General features: G+C 43.0%; 2 protein-coding genes across 2 annotated transcripts in view; one reads left to right on the forward strand and one right to left on the reverse strand.

Moving 5' to 3' along the window:
• KATNAL2 (katanin catalytic subunit A1 like 2) overlaps positions 1-8,433 on the forward strand; it is a gene marked incomplete at its 3' end in the record, with an annotated part of 62,369 nt that extends 53,936 nt beyond the window's left edge. Inside the window, exons 14-16 of the mRNA XM_084252263.1 lie at positions 6,723-6,885; positions 7,696-7,798; positions 8,294-8,433. Of these exons, the coding sequence (XP_084108389.1) occupies positions 6,723-6,885; positions 7,696-7,798; positions 8,294-8,433 (406 nt within the window). The remainder of the gene's footprint in view (positions 1-6,722; positions 6,886-7,695; positions 7,799-8,293) is intronic.
• Positions 8,434-16,954: 8,521 nt separating this feature from the next.
• Positions 16,955-27,625, reverse strand: part of HDHD2 (haloacid dehalogenase like hydrolase domain containing 2) — a gene marked incomplete at its 5' end in the record, with an annotated part of 32,501 nt that continues 21,830 nt past the window's right edge. The window contains 3 exons of the mRNA XM_084252494.1: positions 16,955-17,136; positions 21,985-22,048; positions 24,011-24,227. Coding sequence (XP_084108620.1) covers positions 17,033-17,136; positions 21,985-22,048; positions 24,011-24,227 — 385 coding nt within the window. The 3' untranslated portion in view covers positions 16,955-17,032. The remainder of the gene's footprint in view (positions 17,137-21,984; positions 22,049-24,010; positions 24,228-27,625) is intronic.

Consider the following 27,625-nt stretch of genomic DNA (forward strand, 5'->3'; position numbering starts at 1 on the left):
ACACAAAGTCCTTTACCCTAGATCACTGGGCCCTTCCCCTTTTGTCTCCATTCCTAACCTCACCACTAAACTTATTTACAGTGAAAATTTAAAGTCAAATTATTGACTGTGCTAAAGAAGGGTTGTAGCATAGAACTATACAATGCTAACATCTCCGGGGCTCAAAGAATATTCCAGAAATAATATGGATTTTAACAGAATTAAAATTTAAGCTTTTCTAATTTAGGTGGAATATCTCTTTTTTTAAAAAAAGTTTCACAGTAAGTAGGAATCTAAGTAATCTCTAACTGAAAATATAATCTACTCTCAGAGTTTTTTATTCAAACTATATCCCAGAGTGGTTTAAAAACAACTCTAGAAGTGGAATTGGGAAGTAAGGGACATTGACTAGGGGAAAACAACACCTACCTGGAGAGTATATATATGTAAATAATTATAATCCCTTTACAGTTCCAAGAATATTTTCACATGCATTGTTTCTCTTGAGTTGCAGATAAGACAGGAGACTGATAACAAATGTTCTCCCTATTCGCAGAGTAGGGGGCCAAGGTTAAGGGAGCTCAGTCCACCCAAAGTCAACAGTAAGACTCAATAAGCTGAGATTTGTGACGCCCTATCACCCACTGCCCCTACCTATTATTTTTTAATAAGAGGAAAAGCCAAACAGAAGTTTATAGTAGCATGTACAGGGGTGAGATCTGGCATGACGAGTAGCTAATTTTCACAATTAGGGAAAACCTTTCTCTATAAATATGCAAAAGTAAAATGACATAACTAAAAATCCTGAAATCTTAAATGTGAGTGGGAAATACTAGTAGGAACTCATTATATATGCCTTTAAAACTTTCTCCTAATAGGTAAATAAATTTTACACTTTATGTATAAAAGTTTCTTATTAATTAATAATACCAATTACTGTCACGACAGTACCATTTTGATGAGAAAAATAGTTTGGCCTAACCAAGAAGAGCTAAGTGGGGGTTTTCAAGCTCAGCATCATTGATAGCCTCGCTGAGGGCCGTTCTGTGCACTGTACGGTGCTGGGCAGCATTTCCTCAGCTCTCTCCACTAGAGGCCAACGGCACCCCTGTTGCCCCCTGCCCCCAGCATGTGACAACCAAATGTCTCCAGACATTGCTGAATGTGCCTTCAGAGGCAAAATTACCCCCACTTCAGAGTCACTGCAGTAAGAAAGGAGGTGATAGACACTATATACGGACAAGCTGTCACATGCTCCATGGGTAAACTCTCAAAGTTGGTCTTTTTTTTTTTTTCACAGTCCCATAATATAACCTAATTCTATTTAATTACACCAAAAGTGGTATATTACATACATTGTTCTGTATCTTGATTTTTTTCCCTCTTAACAGAACATCCTGACTCTTCATAACTGTGTATGCCTCATTTTGTGTGTAAGATAATCTAACCCACCAATCACCTATGATGGGTATTTGGGTTATTCCTATTCTTGCTATTAAACGTAATGCTGCAGTGAGTAACAGTGTGCAAATATCACTTCTTGCATTTGCCAGTGTGTATTTGGGGTAGGGTCCTGGAAGTAGATTTGCTGGGCCAAAATGTTAATGTGCATGAAATTATAAGGAGGTTGCCAAACTTCCCTGCATAGAGGTTGTACCATTTTGTATTCCCACCAGTGTCCTGCTTTTGTTACTTAACATTGTAGTAAGAATATTTCCAGTGTCACTAAATTATCCTTGAAAAGTGGGTTTTATCCACTATGGAGAGCTGTGTGGAGATTTCTGGACCTAGTAAACATAGAGCTTCCATATGATCCAGCAATTCCACTCCTAGGTATTTACCCAAAGGACACAGAAACATCAATTCCAAAGAACACCTGCACCCCTATGTTTATAGCAGTACTATTTACAATAGCTAAGCTTTGGAAACAGCCCAAATGCCCAAAAATAGATGACTGGATCAAGAAGATGTGGCACATATACACCATGGAATATTACTCAGCATTCAAAAAAGATAAACACATGCAATTTGCAGCAACATGGATGGAGCTGGAAGGGATCATGCTCAGCGAAATAAGCCAGAAAGAAAAAGAAAAATACCAGATGGTCTCACTCATAGCAGGAATCTAGAAAACCTAAATAAGGGACCAGGAGAAAGAATAACTGTAAGAAAGAAAAAATCAAAATCAACAAACAACTATGAACCAGAGACACACTATGAGGGGGGAGGGGAAAGGAGGGATTGGCGTCAAAATAAGGGGGTTGCAGTTGTATGGTGAATATAAAAATAAAATTTAAAGAAAAATTAAAATAAAAAAAAAGAAAAGTGGGTTTTATAATAGGTGCCCCAAATCTACACCTGCGATCATTTCCTATTGAATGTATATGATACTCCCAGTTTTTCTCTCTGATAAATAACACTGAAATGAACTTCCTTGTCTACAAATCATTAAATAAAGTTCTGGACAGATTTTCTGAAGCAGGATGACTATATCAAAGGGTTTATTTTATTTATTTATTTTTTTAATAAATCTTTTTTTTTTAAGATTTATTGATTGATTGATTGATACATACATACAAGCACAGGGTACAGTCAGAAGCGAGGGAGGGTGAGAGAATTCACCAGAGCCAGAGCGGGGAGCAGAGCAGGCAGAAGGACCGAAGTACACTGCTGAGGGGAGCAGCGGGCGGCAGGAGAGGTCTGCGCACCATGTGGGACCCTCCTCTGGTGGCCGGGGAGCAGCCGGAGATCAAACCGGCGCCGCAGAGGCTGTGGGCAGCTTCGCAACCCAGCGCTCAACTGCTACGCCACCGGGGAGGCCCTGTATCAAAGGGTTTAAATGTTTATTGCCCAAGTCCTTCTATGAGGAAATAAGATTTTTATCAAGAATATTGGGGCAGACTTTTATCTTGGCTTTGGGATCTTGGGTGAGCCTGTCCTTCTGGGGGAAATAGCAGAATCACAGGAAACTGTGTAAGAGTCCAGCCCCTAAAATCCCAAAGTGATTCCTTATGGTTCGTTAGTGGTAATGCCTATCTGCCCTCTTCCAGAGTGCTAGGCTATCGGTTCCTGCTAGTTAATTTATCACTTTCCCTAGACAAATCCATTGTGTCTCAAAGGTCAGTCCTTACCCCTCCTCAGCAGTGAGATTCGGGTTTTCTTCCTCCAAGCTCGTTCCCTACCCCACAGCATCACAGAGAGGACAGGAAGGAAGCAAGAAATAACAGCTCATCTGTGTCATTTGATGTGTAAATAAGCAATGAAAAGAATAACAACACATGTTGCATCTTTAATATTACCACTTAAAGTAATAGCCATGCAAGACATGTTTAGCGAGCACAATTAGGGCTAATTTGACCCGACTCGATTGTTGAGTATTCACAAACTCAGACCTAGGAGTCCGGAGGGAAACAAAACACTGAATAGGGCCATTAAGGCAAATGCCATCTTTAGATGTCTATTTAACTCAATGGTAGTTTGTACAAATAAGGTGTGACAATTCCATGTGTGAAGCATGTTGAAACCTACCATCCCCTTGCTATTTGCAAAAGAGCTGGAAATTTCACTATCCCTCTTGAAATTTAGACCCGTAGTATGACCAAACTGTAGATTTAAAAAAAAAAAAAAAACAAGCCCAAAGTCTAATATTTAGATGCAAGCATAGGATCTAAGAGATTGCTGGGTATGTGCAGAATTTACCTATTTAAATTGGCTTCTTTGCACATGAAGTCTCTCCTCTGTGTGTTATTTCTCTGAAAGTATGGGCATGTGATCGATGAGATCAGCAGACATAACCTTGGTTTTTGCATAGTAAGTCCATGTATCTCCTGGGAGAAGCATGCCCTCTGAGGTCCTACCTTTTGACTTTGCACCTCATACTCCACATCAACATTCTCCAAGAGTGGCCTGGCACAAAGTCAGGAAGCATTATCCAAAAAATGAGACTTAAAGGTCTCAGAAGCTCAAGAGTCACTGAGTTAAAGACGGTTCAGCTTGCTTCCCCCAACCCAGGACCTCTCAGTGTTTTTTTTTTTTTTTTGGAAGCTATTGTGTGTTGTGACTTTCCAAGAGGAGAAAGGAGAAAACAATGCTTTCCTCACCTTCAGAAGCCCTGCCAGCCACGAGGTGGACGAATCATCCCCTAAACACTGTTTCCATTATTTCCACTAAAGAGAAAAATAGAATGTTCGATTTCCATTGCCCAAGTTGATGCTGATTTTCTCTAAGTTAGAATTAATTATGATTATAAAATACTAATTTCCAGCAAAACAGATTTATCTTCATCAATAAATATGGGATTTTAAGGAAGCAGGTCATTTTACATACAGCCAGTAGCCCTCCATCAAAAGTTCATTCATTCATCCAAGTAGTACTTACTGAGCAGCTGCTGTGAGCGTGATGGAGGGCTGGGGACCCAAGACATCTGGCCTATGATCCTTGACTGCTGGGAGCTGGTGATCTGGTGGGACAATGAATGAGGTGTGAGGGAGAGTGAGAGGTGAAGATGTACCATGGGATTGGCCCAGATAACAAGGAGAGTAAAATTGTACAGGGAAGAGGCCATAACAGATATTGATAACAGATATTTAAAAGGGGGAAAAAGTCTTTATGGGGTAGGGCATTCTTGAATTAGGCTTGTAAAAATGTCTGGGCTCTTGGTAGTAAAAATGGAAGTTCTGTAAAGAAGAACAGCCCCATGAGAAGCTCCGCTTGGATCACAGTAGCGGATTCAGAGACCGTCCTGGGAAATGTAGGTAGGAGTCAATTTATGCAGGGCTCACTGGGAGACAAAATGACTTCCCCTGCTCTGTTACTGGCTCCGCATCCTGTGCCAAAGAACACGCCAGTCCCTCCGCCTTGGATTGTCGTGGTCACTGCTTTCATGGGGACTGCGGATGTGCTGCAAAGACTTGGCCTACAAAACTCAAGGTTGCTCTTCTCTCACCACCAAAATAGTTTGTACCTGATATGTCTCCACTATTGAGTGAATGAACTAGATGTATGTTTGGTTGCTAAATTCTGTAACATTTAGAATGATCTCTGTCCCAGGAGCCACACTGCTTAGCACCCGAGACAGGCCACCAGGCTGAGGAAAGCCGGGAAGGTTTGGGGCGGGAGTCCAGGCTCTCAGGTGCAAAGCCTCGAAGCCCAGGCAAACTGTCCGGGGCCAGTGGGCACTGCCCCCCTTTTATACAACAGTAGGCTGAGTCCAGGGCCAGGCTCTGTGGTTGGCGAGCCTTGGCTGTGTTGCATGTCACGCTGATTGCTTCTGATCTCTGAGGTGATGGAAGTCCCAAATAACCGGAATGGAGACATCAGAACAGGATACGCAGGTTTAAACATTCAAGGCATAGTTGCTAACCGGAGTGTTTCCTGGTTACCGCAGGTTAAATTTTTTCATATAAATATATTGGCATAAAGAATGATTCCTGGTACATTCCATTTGTCCTTTGTTTCCTCCCTTGTATGACTATATTATTATTGATGTCATTAAAAGTGCATTCATCAGGGCTGGCTGTCAGAGAGTTGCACTTATTTTGTGCCCACAAGCAGTTTTGAGGTAAATCTCTTGCTTTAGGGCATTAGCTGATCAATACAGATATCTAGAGTGACTCAAGGACTCCATTCCCCGAGGGCATTCTGGGGATCTGGTCTTCCTTTCAGCTTGGAGTCACTTTGGATGGGATGGGGAGACCAGAAGAGGTGCCCTTAAAAAAAAAAAAACCCTTCTTTCTGCTGTACCCACCTTTTCAGGAAGGGCAGCTGGTCCAAAGAAAGCCCCTACTTCTGCCACTTGTTCAGCATAGTCTCTCTTCCTGGTTTTCAGTCTAATCGCAAGTCTTATTTTTATCTTTGAAGTTTTCACAGGACCAACATCCCTGCAGTCCATGGCCCAAACCTGTTAATGTCTTTAAAGTAAAAGTTAATCTTATTTATTTGACTATTGGAGGTTTAGCAGTGATAATTCATTTGGCAGGTGGTAAATATTGCTGAACAGAGTTTCAAAAATTTAAATTTCATGTTTTTCCCCCCTCTATTAAAAGATGTCCCTCTCCTAGGCCTCCCCGGTGGTGCAGCGGTTGAGAGCTGGGTTGCGAAACTGCCCACAGCCTCTGCAGCGCTGGTTCGATACCCGGCCACTGGGCGAGGGTCCCACATGGCGCGCAGACCTCTCCTGCCGCCCACTGCACCTCTCAGCAGTGTACTTTGTCATTCTGCCTGCTCTGCTCTCCCCTCTGGCTCTGGTGAATTCTCTCACCCTCCCACACTTCTGACTGTACTCAGCGCTTGTATAAATAAATAAATAAATCTTTAAAAAAAAAAAAAAAGATGTCCCTCTCCCCTCAACCCTTTCTCCACGTCAACTTCTCCTTCCACTAATCCAGCCACAACTCTAAATGGACCCTGAGTTCATTCAGACACTCTGATAAATATTCTATCAATTCCATATTCTTGGAGACATCTCTTCCAGAGCCTTCTCACCAGTTCTAAACAGAACAGATTGTCCTGTGTGTAGAGAGAGGATCTCACAAGACCTCACTCAACACGCTGGAGAGTCCCTTCACTTTTTGTGTCAGACCTCCTGTGTCTTGAATGGGCATTTGGTTACTTTAAATCTCCCTTTGGTCCTTCAGTTAAAATGCAGAATTGCTTCTGCAGTACTGAATTGTCATTCAAACATAGTTGTTGCTTAAGGGAGTTTCCTGCTGCAACCAGCTCCTGTGTTTCTGACGTGACCCTAGGGAGCTGGACTGTGCTATGTTACGCCGCCTAGAGAAGAGGATTCTGGTTGATCTCCCCAGCCAGGAGGCCAGGCAGGCCATGATCCACCACTGGCTGCCCCCAGTGAGCAAGAGCAGAGCTGTGGAGCTGCGCACAGAGCTGGAGTACAGTGTGCTGAGCCAGGTAAGCTGCCTTGGAGGGGGCCATCTGCCAGCAAAAGGGTCACCCCCCAAGTTTTCCAAGCAGTCTTCTCATGGGCTGTTTGGAGCCTCTTCCTTGAGTGATTTAGAAAAGATCCACGCCAGCCCAGTCATATAATGAACAAGGGCCTCTTCTTCATGCAAAAGTGAGCTTTTTGTCACTTGGAAACATGTGAGCAGAGAGAAACAAAGCAATGGAGTGGAAATGGGGTGGGGTTTAGACAATGGTCAAATCTTGGCCCTGCTGCTTATTAACTGTGTGGCCTCGCCCTCTGAGCCTCAGCTTCTTCATCTGTAAAATGAGTAACAGACAAACCAGAGGATTATGGTGATGATTAAATGAAACCTTCCCCAAATAGAAAAGCTCTAGGTACTTGTCTGTTACCCCATTGTTACTGGTGTATTTGTCTGAGTGGCCCCTGTAATTTGACGTTCTCTGAGGTTGCTCAGGCAGGTATGATCTCATTTGTAAGAGCAAGACAATCTACCAGATTTGACCATCCTTGGCTCGGGCACAAGAGTCCCATTAGGGGAACTTGGGTGGTAGAGTCCTTGACTAGTATCTTACGGCATTCATTTGGATCTTGTTAGGACGTTTCTGAGGCTATCCAAACATGTCAGCAGTCTCTCTTTTCCCGAGGATTATTTACCTGGGAATATTTTTGTATAGTGTTCTTGGGGGGGACGGGTGTAGAATGTAAATGGGGGCCCTGATACCTGGCCCTGCCTCTAAGATTTTAACTACCACCAGCCTTCTGCCTGCTGACCAATGGCTGTTTCGTGGTTGTTTCAGGAGACAGAGGGCTACTCCGGCTCAGACATTAAGCTAGTCTGCAGGGAAGCGGCCATGAGGCCTGTAAGGAAGATCTTCAATGCACTTGAAAATCACCAGCCAGGTATGCTTGGGATCACAGAGGAGAACTTTGTGTTGGAAAGTCCAACTTCCACCAGCAGGTGGCGCCTTGCTCCTGCTCATGGGGGCTCTTCACACTTGCATGCTTCCTCCAGTCAAATCATCCCTGGTACGCTCAGCTCCTTCCTCCTGTGGCGTTCTGCTTTGGATCAACTTTGCCCCCAGATGATAAACTCCTTAAGGCTCAAGCTTTTATTTCCCTGGCATGCTATGATGTTGGACTGGATCCATTTGAGGCACTATATAAATATTAAATAATACTTTGATAACAATACATTTAAGTCACATATTTTGTCTGGGCTTCGGGGGCTGAGTTGCACTTTAAAGAATTTTTTCCCCAGCCCTCTTTAGTCTTACCTTTCGCTGCATTAAGAATGCTGCATTATGCATTGTCCTGAAAGAAGGTCTATTAGCATTTCAAGAGCATTGATCACTATGAGGTCGATTGTTATGCTGTTACTGTTGTGTTTTTATCTAGAGAGCAGCAATTTACCCAAGATCCAGCTGGATACAGTGACCACTGCCGACTTTTTGGATGTGTTAGCTCACACCAAGCCTTCAGCAAAGAATCTGACTCAGAGATACTCAGCCTGGCAACGAGAGTTCGAGTCTGTTTGAAGTCATACTCACCCCTGCCTGGCCTCAAAGCCCACCACAGAGGCCTCTTGGTTTTATTAGTGTCAGCGGAAGAGGATCATAACAACTGGAACATAGACAGTTGTTCTTGAAGATTGAATTAATTTGGACAACTATATTTTGGAAATCTGAGGTATTTTCATGATAAATGTCAGCAATATAGTGAAGATTTCAATTATAGCTGTATGTGCTATTAGGTCATATGATGGAGATTTTTTTTTACAGACACTATAAAATTTAAATGAACAATTTCTTAGGGTTTGTGAACAGTTTCCTCATTTGTGAACTGGCACATTCACTTGGAAGAAAAAGTAGTTAAGAGAGTTGTGTTGGAAAGCATGGGATGGGCGTAAGTTGGGGGAGGCAAGTAGAAGCTAAGCTCAGCAGCCCCCCTAACCAGCTGACAGGGCAGTGGTGGTTAAGGATGGAAACAGGAAAGAAGATATAGTCTGTTTCTCACTCTGGACACCGTCTGAATCGCATCAGTTCTTCCTAATTATGACCCCAACCAGTCCTGTCACCTGCAAACCCCTCCCAACCTAACTCCCACTCGGAAATGCCACTGACCCGTTGCCAGAGATGAGCAGCTGGAGTCCAGCGCTCACAGCCAGGGGACCAGCATACCACCGGCAGCTACCAGTTTGACTCTTCAGTCCCAGCCCCTTCTAACATCTTTGACTCTTCACACCTCATCCAGGTGTGCTGTCCTGCTTCTAGTGCTACACGCCTCGTGGGATCTAAACTTCAGGATGGGGTTCTTGAGCTTCTGGAAGTTATCCTGGGTCTTCCTTGCTCTTAGGCACCTTCCGATCTCTTTATGAATTTATAAACAGCCAGAGGCATCTCCTTCAGAAACCCACAATCTGAAGCACCTACTTTCAATTTCTGACAAAAGTTGAAGGATTCCACCAAGTAAGGCCACCTGCCTCACCAATTAGAACTTCTTTAGGGTAAATTACCTTCTTTTTTCTTGTTTTTTTTTTTTTTTTAATCTCTGCCAGGCAGACTCCTCCAGAGAGGAAAAACTTCCAGGAAAAATTCTGGCTAGTGAGTATTCCAAAGGAATTTATCCTTTTATACCAAGCATTCTTTTGGTATTATTTTGAGAATATTCTCAAATGCTTCTTGAAATAGTTCAGGGACCATGTAGTGATATTGAAAATATACCTTATATAATACATTTAAAACAGATGGTATTAGTATACACTGAACTTAAAACTCTTCTTGAGCCTTAGGTACTGCGCTATGCAGTGTAAGCGATGCCAGATGTCTAGGTCTCTAAACTCATTGGCCTCAGACTGCTGTTCAATTGCCAACATCTGCTTTCTGTGCCCTCTTTTGAGGGGTAGGGAGGGGTTACTTTGTCGGGCTGTAGGTTGACTTTTTTTAAAAAAAAGATTTATTTATTTATTTGTACAAGCACTGGGGTACAGTCAGAAGCATGGGAGGGTGAGAGGATTCACCAGAGCCAGAGCGGGGAGCAGAACAGGCAGACTGATGAAGTACACTGCTGAGGGGAGCAGCGGGCGGCAGGAGAGGTCTGCACGCCATGTGGGCCGGGGATCGAACCAGCGCTGGAGAGGCTGCTGGCAGCTTCGCAACCCAGCGCTCAACTGCTGCACCATTGGGGAGGCCCTGTAGGTTGACATTTCTTGTGGCTGTTAGTTCATTGGCTTGTGGCTACCTCTATCCTTTGATTTCATAAAATTCAATTGGATGTAACCTCAACTGTTGTGGATCTGCTGTGTGTGCTGTAGGTGTAACCACAGTGACCAGGTAAAGGGGCAGAGAGACACTACTCCGGACAGCATGCTTTGCAGCAGTACATTTGAGCTCACTGCCTGTTCCTCATTCTACTCAGTAAGCGCGGCCTGGCCATTCCTCACACATCCTTGTGGCCTCCCTCCACTTCAAAAATCCTCCCCCGCCTCCCCTGTGCTTGACCCACCTTCACATCCATCCTCTGCTCCTTTGGGAATCTCCCAGTTTATCTTTGCAATACTTCCATCCCACATATTCAATCTTCTCTTCTTTCCCTTGCAAAGTTAGTCTCCAAATAATTATGCATGTGTTCCCAGGTTATGCTTTTATCTTCATGGCTTTGTCCTTATCAGTTTTGTACATTATCTACTGATTTCTTGCTTTGAATGAAATGCAATGCAGCTTTTTCATGCCTCTGCCCATCCCGACCACACCCCAGTTATGTGAGGATTTTCGGTTCACTCAGTAACAAGTATTTTTACAAAGACTGTATACTGGTGTAGTGGGGCAACCAGGAGCAAGGAAGGGCTGGGGGCCTGGGAGTCTGACAGCAACCAAGCCCCCTCCACCCCAATCCCCCCGCCCCCATCTCCCAAAGAATCATTACTTTCTCTGGGCTCTCTCTGGCGGTCTCACCTCTCTGTAGTCACACATCTCATCCTCTTGCAGCCGTCTGCCTGTCTCTGAGTGACGCTGCCCTTATAGCCCTGACTTCCAGGCTCAGGTGCACACACTTACGCATGCCCACACGCACACTCCACGTGTCCACTTCAGGCCTGGGTGCCCTGCGCCCATGCGCCTTCTGAATGAACACCATCAAAGCTGCAGGTGATAGCCAGAGGCTAGGGGCGCAAAAAGCCTTGATGAATACACTTGCCCTACAATTGGTTACTGCAGAACCAACTAGCAAATCAAAATATTTCCATTTTTGTGATTTTTTTTCCTTCCTGGAATTAATAACTGCTTCATCTTCCATTTTGTTTATCCTGTTTTGGCAACACATTCTCAGATCTGCCAGATACCCATCAGTATTATTTTCCAATGGCCTAGCACATCAGATAAACTTTCAATTCCATGCCCACACCCTCTAGTCCTGGTGTTTTAATGGGCAGAGAACCAGAGGCCCCCTTAAAATAACATGTGTACCTACTCCCTGCTTTCAGCCTCACCTCTCACACTGGCCCTCCACTAAGAGTAAAGGAATAAAGGAGGTACAGACCCACCAGGACGACCCCTAAGAGAACGGTGGAGGAGACATTAGTGGACAAGAGGGTATAATCTGGAGGAAAGTGGATGGAATGTGGGTAACTGCTTCCACTCAGCTTACTTGATGCACGTGTTGTTTCGGCCTCAGTTCCTATAGGCATTTGGAGGATGGAATTCTCTTGCCTTACTTGGGGGTGCTCCTCTGGCTGTGCAAGGTAGGGAAGGTTTCTGGAGCCCCTTTTTGAACCAGGTTTTAACTAATTCCTTGCTTGTTAACCCTGCCTCATATGTCACTTCTCTCCCTAGGATACTTTTAAGCTTGAATCTTTGAGGTTGTCCTATAGGATGAATTCTGGTTGTATTTTCTTGACACTGATTTTAGTTACCAACACTCCAGCCACTCTCCATCCTCCAAATTATTGTACCCTCTTCTCCACTAATCTCCCCTCTACCATTCTCTTATAGGTCATCCTTATGGGCTTATACCCCTTTATTCCTTTACTGTTATTTTAGCGGAGGCTGGAGAGGTAAACATGCACATCTGATTAATCTATTGTGTATACCTGGTTACTTTTTAAAAAGTGGATTAAAAGTATATCTAGATTTAGAAGGATATAGATCTTGTCTGTTGGAGGAAAGTTTAACTTAATCCAAATGAGGGCACTGCTTAAATGCCTATCGGAACTTGGAACAAAATGACAGGAGTTAAGTCAGTTCAACGGAAGACAAGGAAGAGGTGGGGGCTGGATGATCTATAGCAGGCCAGAGACCGCAATGACTCGGCTCTAACTTAACAAGTGTGTGGAGATTTGGACCCAACACTGCCAGATCTCTCAGTCTCCCTAGGAAAACTAGTAATTGATCTGCACTGAAATCTCCTGATATTCGGGTACTGGCAACTATAGTGAGTGCCTGCATTAAGGTCACATCAGTCTTCCCGGATGGACCATACTGATCTAAAATAACTCCAACCTCATCCATTTGCTATATATTCTTTCTTCACCACTTACTAGATCTTCATTGTATGACTAGTGTAAGGGTTTTGTTGTCTGATTAACCTCCTCAAATGTTAGCACCAAGGGCGTGTTACTTTTCTCATGGCCTCTGAATGGAGATGTTCTTTAATTGGCACTCTATTTGCTTCACAGGCTAAAAGCTGTGATTATAGTTCCAGAGCACTTAGCTGAATGCACACAACCTCTTTTGTGAAAAAAACGAAGGTATTCAAAACTGTTTGATTAAGTGACATGCAGCTGAAATGATGATAATCTCTGTGCTTTGGCACCTTGCTTCTGGTTGCCCCTCCAGGAAGCATGCTACGGCCCTGAAGCCTGGTGCCCTTCCCAGGGCAACCAGAGCAAGGTGGCAGAGCTCCAGTCAGTTTTGAATCCCTTACTTTTGTCAGTGCTTCACATCATACACATTGATTTTTTTTTAAATAATAAATTTTATTTTTATATTCCCCCATACAATTGCAACCCCCCCATTCTGACCCCAATCCCTCCCCTCCCGCCCCCCCATACACATTGATTCTTGTTTCACTGGCTGATGTGTGTGAGAAAATAATTTATCAAACCCCCTTGTGGGTAAAGCACTAAGGACTACAGGAGAACGCAGCTCCAACTCCTAACATCAGAACTCTAGTTGGGAGATTGAAGCATATGGAAATTTATCCAACAGTTCAAAAGGCTCAGATAAGTTCAAGGTAGTTGTACAAGTCCTGTCAGAGATGTAATACACAGTCAGCAAAAGCCTCATTATTTATGTCAAAAAAGGCTTTTGTGAATTACGGCAAAAGAAACCTGTAACACAAACAGCCTTATACAAACAAGTGCTAATGAAAAAGGAGTTCTACTGCAGGAGGCAGGGTGTTTTAGTGAAATATACAAATCAGTGCAGTTTAAGAAGTTCTTTATTATAGGTGCCCAAGGACTTCAGTTTCATCCTACAAGAACCACCATCGATCCAAATCGAGCTGAACACACCAACACAGCTTTGTTTTTCACTTTCCTGTCCAACAAGCTATTGCAATTTTTTTTTTTAAGATTTATTTATGCATACAAGAACTGGGATTCAGGCCAGAGGTGGGGGGTGAGAGGATTCACCAGAGACAGAGTAGGGAGCAGAACAGGAGGATCTACTGAAATACACTGCTGAGGGAGGGGAGCAGTGGGCGAGTCAGGAGAGGTCTGCGTGCCATGTGGGTATCTCCCTTGCCAGGGATCGAACTGGTGCTGCAGTGGCTGTGAATAGCTTCATAGGTTGTGTCTTAACTCCTTGCGCCACCGGGAAGGCCCTTTTGTGATTTCTAAATGTGCGACTAAGGACAAAGTAATGACACTGTCACGGCAAAGGGATGGCTGACATCCATGGCTCCGGCTGTTTGATGGAGCTGTCACTTAGAGAGTGAGGTCACTTAGTTCCTTTTATAACCCCAGGACAGGCTTATAGCAAAAGCTATGTCCTCAAGGATAGCTCTAGATCATCTAGCCCCCACCTCCGCCTTGTGTTCCACTGAACTGACTTAACTCCTGTCATTTTGTTCCAAGTTCTGGTAGGCATCTAATCGGTGCCCTCATTTGGATTAAGTTAAACTTTCCTCCATGCAATGACTGGAAAATAAAGTCCTTTAGCTATTTAGTCATTAAATCTCCTCCGTGAGGCCCAAAGCAGACCAACCAGCTGAGCTGGGAATGTTTCCAGTAACTTGGATAAAACAAGGTTTTTAGTCATCCTCATGAAGCTCACTGGACAAGTCAGTTAGCAAGCCCAGATAATTTTTTTTTTTTTAAAAGATTTGTTTATTTATTTATTTTATTGATTGATTGATTTATACATACATGCATACAAGCACTGGGTACAGTCAGAAGCGCGGGAGGGTGAGAGAATTCACCAGAGCCAGAGCGGGGAGCAGAACAGGCAGAAGGACCGAAGTACACTGCTGAGGGGAGCAGCGGGCGGCAGGAGAGGTCTGCGCGCCATGTGGGACCCTCCTCCGGTGGCTGGGGAGCAGCCGGGGATTGAACCGGCGCTGCAGAGGCTGCGGGCAGCTTCGCAACCCAGCGCTCAACCGCTGCACCACCGGGGAGGCCCAAGCCCAGATAATTTTTAAGCAAATAAAATATCAAACTAACATCTGGATGGCTCATAGGGCTAAACTAAAATGGAGGAAAGGAGAGCAGCGATTTCTCTTGGTTGGGTCTATTATGCTCAGGTGATCTTACCTGGTACTGTGTCTCTGTCTGTCTCTCATTCCAGACCCATCAGTGATGTCGACTTCCTCATTTTAGCTCTCACCTGTCTCCAGAGCACCAGCTCCAATACTTCCAAGTGTTTTGCAGGGCTCCCCTAGGGGCAACAAGTCTAAAATGAAACTTGTTTTCTCTTCCTTCCCACAGATAGACCTTCTAGCATTAAATTCCTACAATATTTACAGCTAGAGTTTATTGGTTCAGGAGCTGAGTGCCTGTGTTATAGCAGATATAAAAAAGCTCTGCCTCATGGGAAGAGCGACATATGGAGGCCTAAATTCCCTCTAACAAGTGCTACATGGGCACAAGTGGGAGCAACCCTCCTCCCTGCAGTCAGGAGGGCATCACAGAGGGACTCTGGAATCTTCAGGATGTCTTGTGTGTTCTTCTAGGCTCAACTCAAAATCCTTTTCTTATAGGCTTGATTATAAGGATCCCAGTATGGCAGGTAGCAACTAGGAAATAAATACTCAATAATATTTGTGCCAAGGAATCACTGACCCAGGAATCCAGGTAACAGGCCCCCTCCCTCGGCCCCCCCCCCACCCAGGCATTAAATAGCATTCTCTGCTGAACACTGAGCGTCACTCTGTGATTTGCCCCGAGGAAGTTCAAATGTAGTAGGATATCTTTTCTAATTCTCAGGAGGACTTTTCCCACTGAACTGACTGTAGAGATGAATTTTACCAACCCTTTTCAGATTGTTAAATGCAGACAGTCCTCATATACCTGCACCACCAGCATCACAAACACATGGTACTTAGCGTTTGCCCGATTCCACTCTAAGTATCTGAAGTGTGGGTCGTGTATTTTACCTCTCACAACAGGCCCAGTGGTGGGCAGTACTGTGTTACCTCCACTTTACACATAAGGAAAAGAAGGCAGGAGAGGCTTGGTGACTCACTCGAGGTCACAGGCTTGTTAGGCGCTGGCTGCCCCCAAGTTGATGTTCTCTGCCACTCCACTCACCCTTTGGGTCTGAGGTGGTGGTCGGTCCTGGTCATCCGCCCTTTTTAATCAAGGATGTTTAAGCACTAAGTTGGGGCACTGGCAAAAACAAGAACACAGTGCTCACGAAATGACCAAGAGAAAGAGCTGCCATTTATTTAGTTTTGCTTCCTCCATCCAAGACCAAGTTGATCTCTAAACAAGCATCAAAACCCGAAGCTCATTAACATCAGTGTGCGCTTCAATAAGGTGAACACTACAATGATGTACAATTACATGCTAATAATTCAATGCCCAAGAGCCCTGTAAAACAATTGCAAAGGCCTAGGATGATCACAGTATGCAAATGCACTAGGAAAATCATTACCTACTTAGTTCCCTTCATTTTGGAGGGTTTACACGAGAAGAATAATCCATGCTACAAGAGGAGATTTCATTTTACAGCTGTAGTAACCAAGTACATAAAAGCTTGAATCTGTCCCAATAGCTTCTAAAAGATTTTTCCCAAAGTGTCAGAGGCAAAAATAATGAAATCTTGCAAATGTACAGTTAATAGGACCCTGGTGGACACTAACTTCAAAAATGCATGGTCTATAAGACATTAAAGGCTTGATTTTAGTTTCTGCACTGTTCCTGTTAATAACAATGTCTAATTAAAACATCTGTAAAATACTGATAGTTTTAATTTTACATAAAATTTCCAAAACAACTGTTACACAGTATAATAGGTATCTACAATGAATAGGTTATTAATGGAAATATTATTTTAAATTAAAATCAGGTTCTAAATTTAAATTAGTCATCTCTAGCTAATGAAGAGAAAAAAGAAGTCACTCGTGTTGGGAATAACACAGTAGATAATCTAGTTTCAACACCAGTTAAAGCAAATTCACTCAATCACCTGGGCTAAAGGACAATTTATTTTGCTTCTTCTCTCTTGTATTCCACTTGGCACTTGTGATGGATTTCACAGTTGAATTCAGTATTAAAACTACAGCTTAATGCACCTTTCAATGCATTGCTTTATAATTTAAAAAACACCATTCACCATCATCCACAATCTGAATCCCCCACCTTATTAGTGAGGATACAGCAGAGAACATGACTCCCTGCAGTAGATTCTCCCTCCCAGCCCTGCCTAACCTAATGAATATTTTAAAAGGAATGGTATAAAAATCTCTGTTTTCCCTTTCTTTGGGTCTCATCTTCTTTTAAAAAATAAAACAAAAGGGATTAGCAAGGCTTAGTGGTTGCAATTCAATACCCTTCTTCCTAATTAATGCACAATGACAGAGGGTTCAACCGTGATCAGTGCTGAATGGTTTGTGTCTGTCTACGTGGCACTGAGATGGTGGGGGATTCATTCCGGACCATGAAAAGCTGCGTTTCAAGTTGCTTCCAATTCCCGTAACGGTTCACAGTAGGTGCTGCAGAATGTGGTCCACAGCATGAGTGAAACTCTCACAAGTTAAATAAGGACGTGGATTAATTTTTTCTTCATCTGCTGCTCGGTATTTCCCTGCAATGAGAGTGGAAGCCAGTGAACAGAGGCTACTGTTAGAATGCCACATTAATCACACCCTGGAGCACCCAGGCCATCCCAGAACCAGTGCACAATTACTACAGAACTGGGGGCTCCGCGTCTCCCAAAGCATCTTTTTGTGAGGCGTCAGGATGCAATGAGGCAATTCATAGAAAAATCACATTCAGCATTTTCCCAGGCCCTCTGGTCTTTCGCAATGGACACTCACAGGTACTGGGTCACCTGACAAGCTAAGGTTTCCTTTGAATCTGAACAGTTGATGGAATTTTTTCCCCCCACCAGCCCTAAAGATAGGAATGGTGATTAAATCAATGCTTTTAAATGGAAGCCCAGACCCACGGGGCAGCAGCCCTGTGGGCTCCTGAGGGTGACTGGAAACAGCGTGTGCTGCAGCCCAGCAGGGACTTGGCAAGTGCGAACGCCTGGGGTCGCAAAGGAAGAGTGATGGATGCTCACAGGCTGGGCCAGGCAGGACAGGCTGCGCAGCAGGGCATCGCGGGGCAGGCACTGCTTACCTCTCCCTGGGCTTTGGAATTCAAGACACAATACCCCAACACAGAAGAGGAACCAGTCCACACATAGAGTTTTGGCAACTACAGCCAGAAGAGGCATGGTCCCAATTACACCCTTAATGGGTCCCAACGCCCTCCAGAAAGAAGTCAACAGCTGTATTCCTGCCTAGCAGGCCTCTGTCATGGGCCCCAGCACCCTGGTGACCTTGGCACGTGCGGCTTCTCTAGGCTGCAGTTCTAGACTGCATCTGGCTCTTCCGAGAACCTTTACCTCTGGCACCCCCTTCCCATTCTCCTCATCTGACTACCTTAGGTCCCCACACTTAGGTCTCACCCCACCCTCCATTCAAATTACACCCCCTTCCTGATTGTTATATTCCCCACTGTATCCTGAGCGCCTGACGTAATGACTAATGTGTGGTGGGCACTCCACCACCACCTTCTGTAAGAATAGAAGGAAAAGATGGAAGGAGAGAGGGGAGAAGGGAGGAAGAAAAAAAGAAAAAGGATGGAGGGGGAGGAAGGAAATGCGGAGCACTGCTTCGGCACCGCTTCGGGGAAGGCCAGTGGCCCTGCAGCCACCACTGTTGCCTCTGTACTTTCTCTTTCTCCTGTTCTGTGACTTCTGCTATCTATTCTTCATTTGTCAGTATATCCTGCCTAATCCGGACCTACCAATTTCTACAGTTCCTCCCATTTTCTCCAGCTACCACTTTGGGAGGCTTTGCCCAGCAAACAAGAAGCCTGGACACCCCTCCTATTTCCTGTATGCCCTGTGGTGGGGAGATGCCTCCTGTCTTCTTGCTGCCTTCTCAAGGTGGCCCATGCAGCGAACTCTACTGCTAGCGTTTTCCTCAAGCTTAAGTCCCATGAAGTATAACTACAAGGTTTGTACTTAGAGTCATGGGTTCAGTTAGTGACTATCTATTGCTATACAACCTATCCCGGGGTCCAGTGGTGTAAGGGCAAGCAGGTGAAAGGCAATTTTTTTAGCCATGGAGACAAGGGTTTTGCTTAGCCTGGCCCTGCAAGTAGGGTTTCTACAGAGTATTACCTGACCGTGTGTGTGTGTGTGTGTGTGTGTGTGTGTGTGTGTGTGCGTGCGCGCGCGCGCGTTCACAGCTCCAGCACTGTCTGGCATACAGCAGGCGCTTGATAATGTTGGCTGAGTGAATGAAGCCCAGTCATCACCATGCGTGACTTCTGCGCTGTGGCTGTCAGTACTCTCCCAGGTGGAAGATGAGTAGCGAGAGAACACAGGAGGTTGCTGATAACAGAGTGACCCCATCTTTTCTGGGTGACTGTTTTACATGCTTAACAAATTAATTCTGATGAAGACTAGTCAAGTCTTTTTTTAACAGATCACTAAACAAATGTATATTGAACACCTATGTGCTACTCATTGAGAAACAAAATTGCTTAAATGTCCACAAAAAGCACTTACCAGTGACTATAAATTCAAATCTTTCTAGTAATTTTCAACACAGGACACCTAGCGCTTTCTACTTGCTCTTCATTTTTCAATGATGCTGGCTGTTCTGCATGCCTCCAGAATAGCAGGCATACTTGGAATTTTTCTTCCCCCTCCCCCCCCAGGATTTTTCCTGACCAAAGACCTACAGTGCAAAATGGGCCAGTAGGGCCTCCCTGGTGGCACAAGGGGTTAAGCACCGCACTCTGAAGCAATCCACAGCCTCTGCAGCACGCTGCAGCACGAGTTCGATACCCGGCAGCCAGGGAGCAACCCACATGGCGAGGCAGACCTCTCCTGCTGTCCCGCTGCTCCCCTAAACAGTGTATTTCAGTCAGTCTGACTGTTCTGTTCCCTGCTCTGTCTCTGGTGAATCCTCTCACCCTCCTGTGCATCTGGCCTGTACCCCAGTTCTTGTATAAATAAATCTTTAAAAAAAAAAAACAAAATGGGCCAATTTTTAAGAGCTGGACTTAGTTGCTTTACTAATCACATATTTCAGGTCTCATTGCATTTTGCTTCCCTAAGACTAACTTAATGTCTCCATGACGGGATGGTCATAAAGAGGGCAGAGCCAATGCAGACCAACCAGGGGCGCTGGGTCTACAAGACACTGGCACAGGCTCAGCTTTGATACTCAGTGAAAGGGTAAAAGGCAGTGTTCCTAGGAATAACACACAGCCCAAAAGCAGTTATCAGAAAATGGGGGCTGGTAGGAAATCGAAAATAAAGACATGGGGGAGGATGAGTATGGCTTTACTTCTTAATTTCTATTTTTTTTTTTTTTTTGGCTGACATCAATGGGCAGTAATGTTCATACAATGGTGATGTTCACTTTGACTGAAAAGAAACGTTGTTAATACTAGCGTGACTGGTGTCACTATCTGCAGGGTTTCAGTGCTTCCACACTGATCCCTGGCAGGAGCAGACCACTGATTTTTCAACTCTTTGCTAATACATGGTCTTGCCAAATACTTTTGATGCAAGTTTAGCTGCTTCTAAGCTTTCTTGTTTCTATTTTTCAATTCCAAATGGTTTTTACCAACCACATTTTCTTAAGCAAGTGTCATAGTCATGAATAGATGTACTTTTTATAAAATATTTCCCAGTGGTAGTTCTTCTGTGATGTTATGTTTAAATTCCCTATAATGAATAGCCCATTAAATAATTTCACTACCATTATATGAAACCAAGCAAATGAGCTCACAGAGCCATCAATGGACCACTTATCGGCCATTGGATTAATATGAGTCCAATGACAATTCCTGGACAAGACTTGTGGCTGACATGCTTACCCCTGTGCTAATAGTTTCAAGCTCAGCAGGTATAACTAGTGCTGTCTGGCAGGGACAGAGTATGAGGGGGATCTTTTCATGGTATCTGGAAGGTTTGTTAAGCTTTCAATGCAACAGCTTTCAGCCCCACACATAACTCTCATGCCTGTTCTTTTACTACCTTGAAAGGGCTTTATTAATCACTTCCCACAGGAAAATAGCATAAATTCATATACTGTCAGACGAGAAGGGACCAGTCTAACACCCTCCTTATTAAATGGCCCAAAGAGGTAAGAGCCTTGACCAGAGCCTTTCAGAGACAGAACGAGCTGAGACCAGGACCCAGGACACTTAACCAGCCCACTGGAGTTATAACATTGGATTGGCTAAGTCCTCCCCCAATTAATACCTTGCTTTCCCTTAATTTTTTTGAGGGGCCACATAGAGTACACCTTATTTTGGTACAGGAAGTAGATCCTAAAACAAGGAACTCTCCTATACTGCTGGTGGGAATGCAAACTGGCCCAACCACTATGGAAAGCTGTGTGGAGCTTCCTCAGACTACTAAAAATGGAGCTACCATATGACCCAGCAATTCTACTCCTAGGAATCTACCCAAAGGACACAAAAACATTAATTCAAAAAGATAACCTACACCCTTATGTTTACTGCAGCACTATTTACAATAGGTAAGCTATGGAAACAACCCAAATGCCCAAAAATATATGACTGGATCAAGAAGATGTGGTACGTATACACAATGGAATACTATTCAGCAATTAAAAAAGATAAACCCATGCCATTCACAGCAACACGGATGGAGCTAGAAGTGATCAAGCTCAGTGAAATAAGCCGGAAGGAAAAAGAAAAATATAGAATGGTTTCACTTATAGGAGGAATACAGGGGAACCAAATAAGGGATCAGGGGGAAAAACAAAAAAAAAGACTAGCCGGTAACCATAAATAAGAGACATCCTGTGAAGGAGGGGAGGAAAAGGGATCAAAACAGGGGAGAGAAGAGCACAAGGGACTATGGTAAAGGTTCACGGGTGGCAGGAATTTTACAGGGAATACACAATGATGTAAGAAATAAATAAAAAAAATTAGATCCTATAACATAGAGAAAAGATAAGAAAAAAGATTTGTGTTTTTTAAAAAAATGCCAATACTAATACCAAGATTAAACTATTAGATTACTTAGCTGGCCAGTTCCTAAAGAGATCAACTTTCTCATCTTACAACTGGCACGAAAAGTAAAGACTACCATGAATCAATGGTCTCTTAGCCCGTTCCAATGTGGTGATATGTATATCTAGAAAATCATAGAAACATGAACCATCAAGTGTGTGTAGTTATCTCTGAGTTATCTCTGAGCTCGAATCTCCCTTGTTTGGCACAGCATGGGTCCCCCATGATGTCTTTGTTCCCTGCAAGCCCAAGCTCATTTCATTTTTGGGCTTTGCAAAGCCCGAAAGGAAGAAGTGGTATTTTCTGCAAAGGCTGCTTTTTAAGCAACTTTGTGTTCTACCAATCTGTTTGAGAGAAGGCTTATTCAGAACATACATACCAGTTTTTACCAAGATACCCAACATGCCAATATCTTGAGCCCCACCAACATCATCCCTGCAATCCTAGAAAAACATAAAGAAAGCAATTAGTCCAACGTATCTGGTTAAGCTTGCCAACAAAACCCTACTGTTTGCTATGATTTGTTAGACTGAAATGGCTACCTGTAATGATTTTTTTTTTCTTCTTCTGAGAATGTAAACAAGAGTTAAGTCCAAGGCAGCATACTATTTGGAAAGGCACATATCATAGAGGTATAAGGTGTATAGGAGAGTATGAACCCCAATAACCGAATGCAAAGAGCATGTTTTGCCATAGGTATACCTATCTTTTCTTAAAACAGATCATGGAAAAATCATTCTATCCTTTTGGCAACTTTTAAGGTGAATGATCCAGCTACAGACAGAGAACGCACTATATTCAGAATATAGGTTTACTGCTGCTAATTATTGTCATTACTTTGCATCCGATCAACCCTAACAGGTGGAATCCAGTCAAATGACTATATTTAAATAGACTCTGTGACTGTCTGACATTCAAGTCACATTTAGGAGTAACAGATCAACCTGAAAAGGGATCTTCTCTCAAGTGAGGGATGAACAAACTTGGTTGACTGTGAGGATAAATGCAAGGTAATAAAAATGCATGGAGTGGAAGAAACAGCAAGAAACTCAACCCTGCCATCTCATGTCCATAAGCAGGATTTATTCAAACTGTGCCCAAAGGAAAGTTCTCCCACCTAAAAACTTTTAATATTATTCAACAACAGTCTTGGAAATGAGACACAGAATATCAAAAAATCTTCCTTCAAGGCCTAATTTAAAACCTTTTTTTGCATCTAAACTTGCCCTGTTGAAGCAGGGGAGATGAGGGAAGCAGGAAGCAGGGAGGTGGGGCAGAGTGAACAGAGACAAGGACACGACCTCTCTCCCGGGCAACTGCCTGTATCCCCTCCAAGCAGCCGAATGCTGCCATCTCATGCCCTTCCCTCTCCACCCTTCCCAATACCAGGATTTCCTGATAGAGAACTCTCAAGTCTCAAGGTTCAGATAATTACTTCTTCAAGTACACATTTGCCTAAGAGAGTCAGCAAAAGGCTTGCCAAAAGAGAAAGTTGTGCCCGAAGAGATGATTCTCAAAACAGTCCAATGATTATCTGGCCCAGTGTTAGGTGAATGGGTACAGGAAAGGAAGACAAGTTCAGGAGGACTTAACACTGCTGCACCACTGCAAGTTAACAATGCCATGGATCTGTAGTTTGTTTTGGAGAGAGTCCTGGCTTCTAGCTGTGTCACTAATTGGCTGTGAGGATTTAGGCATGGAGATTTACCTCTGTAGGCTTCAACTTTCCAGTCTGTAAAATGAGGAGCTCTGACAATCTCAATAGGCCCCTTCCAGGCTTATGCTTATTAGGATGGAATTATTTAAACTTGAAATACAATTTAAACTTGACATATAATTTTTGCTAGCTGTTTTCCACATGGCATTATACGTCCCAGCACTCTTCCTGTCACAGCACAGAGAAAAATATTTGCCCAGTAAACTGGGGTGAACCGACAGGTGCTCAGGGCTGGAGGTGATCGGCTAGAGCCTCCAACCACCCAGGTTCAGTCCTGCCACTCGCAGGGCTGAAGTAATCGCTATGTTTAGCTATTTGTGGCATACTAGGAAGTTCTTCCACAAAGCATATACTAAGAAAGAAATCAATAATGGTAGAATTCTTTCAGTATAGGTTGTTCCCTGCATTAGTAATATTTTTAAAAAAATCTATAGGTTTTCTTCAAAAAGATATAAAGTATTTAATTGACTTGCATTGAATGGTTTTTTTAATTGTATCACACTATGAAGAATGTTGGAAGTAATCAAAGCTTCAGTTCTTTAGAAGACCACCACTAAACATCTACTGGAGAGACTGTTAGAGAGGGAGCCACTTAGCGTGACCTGATGTTGTGTTACAAAGCAGTGCTTTAAAGTTGGCTCTTCCCAGTATGACAGGTGATGCTGGATATCTGGACTCTTCTACTTACATCTCCTATCATGACAGCCTCCTCAGGTTCATAGCCAGTGCCTCGCAATGCTTCCAAAAAGAACGTTTTTTCCGGCTTCCCCACTACCGTGGCTTTGGTGTCAGTGGCATATTCTAAAGCAGTCACAAAGGGTCCAGGCCCCAGAGCTAAGCCATCTTTTCTCTTGTAATACCTGGCTTTGTGGATTGCTATCAGAGGCGCCCCGTCTAGGAGTAACCTAGAGAGACAGAGAAAATGGAAATTGGCTAAAAGCAAGGTTTTTATAAGTAGAAAAGAATGTCAGACTTATAAAGTGGTTTTATTCACACTCACAGAAACAAATAGTTTCTTATTAACTTTTAATGACTTGCTGTCTTCTAATGAATTTGCTAAGAACTTCAGGGAATTGCACTCAACTACACTAAAGAAAGGTGATAGATTATTAAATTTGGGATTGCTTCAACCTTTTACCTTTAGTGCTTTCAGACATTTTACCCAAATCACCAGGGAACAAGAATTAAGAGAAGTAAAGCTAAATAAGACACTCAAGGGAAGAAGCTTAACTTAATGAGATAAGTTGTTTCAACCTTCCCTGATGGTAAGCAGGAGGCTCTTGAGCCATTTACAATATGAACCAATTGTTGCTGCAGTGACATAATCAGCTAACTCCTAAAGTACCTGATTTCCTGTTTCCTCTAGTCCAAAATGTAAGTTTCCTCCTAATTCAGAAATTAAACAGAGCACTTTACAAATACTTTTTGCTTGTATCTTTATTTCTTTATTCTACCTTTTGACTGCTGCCTATGTTACTATATAAATTAGGTCACTTTCCCTTAAGAAGACACCAACAAGGGCCTCCCCGGTGGCGCAGCGGTTGGGCGCTGGGTTGCGAAGCTGCCCGCAGCCTCTGTGGCGCCGGTTTGATCCCCGGCTGCTCCCTGGCCACAGGAGGAGGGTCCCACATGGTGCGCAGACCTCTCCTGCAGCCCGCTGCTCCCCTCAGTGGTGTCCTTCGGTCCTTCTGCCTGCTCTGCTCCCCGCTCTGGCTCTGGTGAATTCTCTCACCCTCCCGTGCTTCTGACTGTGCCCAGTGCTTGTATAAATAAATAAATAAATCTTAAAAAAAAAAAAAAAGACACCAACAAGGTTCAATGGAGAGTCTTCACTGTCAAGTCCCTTACTTTGTCCTGATATAGCACAAAAACTCACACCAAGCAAACGGACATAGCGCATTTTTCTACTAACCAAGCTCTACACCAAGCTAAGGATCCTCATTAGTGACTCAAGCAAAACATAAGAAAACAAACCCACAAATCCCACCAATTTATTAATACTTATTTCCCAACCACATTTACAAAAATCTACTATCTATCCCAACGGTGCAGCTCATAGTCACACAGCAGAAATAGTCATACACACATTATCATCTAATGGTACGCCAGACTTAATACATTCCTTAAACTGCTTTTAACCAATGTAATTTTAAATGATCTCACTAGCTTAATTTACTTTAAGTCATCTACTTAGTTAAAATATTTAGTATGTCCATCGAGGAAGAATTTATCACATCTTACCCTTCACAATTATGAGTAATTAAGCGCTCAACTATGAAACTGCTAAATTATTCTTGTCAGTGGGCATGGAAATGCCTTCCTGTGGGAGATTCAGAATTCAGACATTTATGATTAAATATTTTATTAAGTAAAAACCAACACTGGACTCTTACAGGCCCTTATTGTTAGTTACTACAAATTGCTCACATTACAGGACAGCACTTTCAAGTTTATTCACTAATATTCATACCTATTTATTTCTTAAGCAGGTCTTGAAATTCAACTATTAGGAAACCTGATAAAGCCACTACACTGGCCTTAAAGAACCACATTTGATAGCAATGAGATAATAACGGGTGATTTATCTATCTCCCCTCTTGTCACCCTGCCCCCAATCCCATTTATTTGCTACCCTACCACGGAACTGGAATTCTTTATGCAACAGACCTCAAAATTGCTTTCCACTTATATAGCCAAACTAAAAACTCATTTGATTTGGCTTTGTTAATATTTTATTATATATTAACTGGGGATAAAACTTATCAGTTTGATTGATGTGTGTACTTAATTCCCAGGCAGTACTTTAGTGCCTTCCCTGGAAGTGCCGAAACTGTGGGTTCTTCTATATTTCTCTAAGTGGGAACTGGCGCTACACTAAGCTGGAAAAGAGAGGTATCTCTCAGGGAAGTGGTTTCTGCTTCTCTGCCCAGCCTAGCTTTATTGAGTCTTTGAAAAGCCAATGAATATTCAGGACGGACTGAAAGGTAAACATTTTCTAGGATACAGATTCAAAGATTTTTTTATACTTAAAAATTAAAAAAAAATTTAAAAATAAACACCCCAGTACTTGGAGTGTTTTTAAACTTATTAGACAGGGCAACAAAATAGTGATCACTTTTGTTACCAGAAATAGTATGTCAGCAGGAATGTTTATACTTTTCCATCTACATCTGTGAACCCTGTAAAGTGCAAGAAGCAAGGACAAAAGGGGACAAAGAACACTTGGTCCAACAATCTCTGGCATCTAAATTCCCTGTAGGCAAAGGAAAATGTGAAAAATCTTATGAGTTAGCAGGGCCGCAATATAAAAATCTTAGGCAGAGCTGTGGGAGAAAAGCTAAGGAGATAATTTAAATTCAGAGCCACAAAGTATTAATAAAAGGCACCTTAAGGAACATCAAATCCAACATGCCCACTTTAGAGATGAAGAGATGTTGGCCAAAATCAATCATGTTGCCAGGGAGAGCTAAAACCCACTTCTGAAGAACAATCCAGCACTCACCCAGATACACTACACTGTTTTTCTAAATTAACTTTCCAAGGAATGTGATAAACTTCTCACCATTTTCACTGAAGACAGAACATGTGGAAATGAAATTATACTGCAGCGTAAATAACTGTCAGGCATTTCCTGTATGTCCAACACCAAACTTCCCATCACCCAAAACATTCCTTTTCCATATACCTCCCTGTCCTTATCTATATAACAACACTTATCTTCTTGGGGAATAGAGACAATGTATTTCCCTCATATGAGTTAAGAATAATGGCAACTATTCTTATCCATAAATACAGGAAGTGAATTATCTACTTGAAATAAGTAAAAGCAAATCACTTCACATTTGTGGGATTTTTTTTTTTTTTAAATCAAATGAAGCGGCTGAACTAGATCAGTGCTTTCCAACCTCAGTACTACTGAAATTTTGGACCTAAAAACACTTTTCTCTGGGAAGCAGTCCTATACACTATAGGATGTTGAATAGCATTCCTGGCTTCTACCTTTGTACCCCTTTTCTGCCACTTGTGACAATCAAAATTATCTTGAGCTGTCTTCAGGCATTGCCAACTGTTTCCCGGGGAGCAAAACTGTCCATAGTTGAGAACCACTAAACTAGGTGATAGCCAAAGTCTTAACATTCTATACTTATAAAACTAATAGCAATCTGACAAACTATCAAAGGCTCAAATTAAAGCAACAATAAATCTTGAAATATATCAAATGAAAATTCCATTAATGTTTAATTAATCAAAACCCCCAAAATATCTCCAATGTCACCATAATCCTCTCAGTAATCACTGAAAA

This window comes from Talpa europaea (genome assembly GCF_964194135.1).
Source record: "Talpa europaea genome assembly, chromosome: 13".
NCBI lineage: Eukaryota > Metazoa > Chordata > Mammalia > Eulipotyphla > Talpidae > Talpa > Talpa europaea.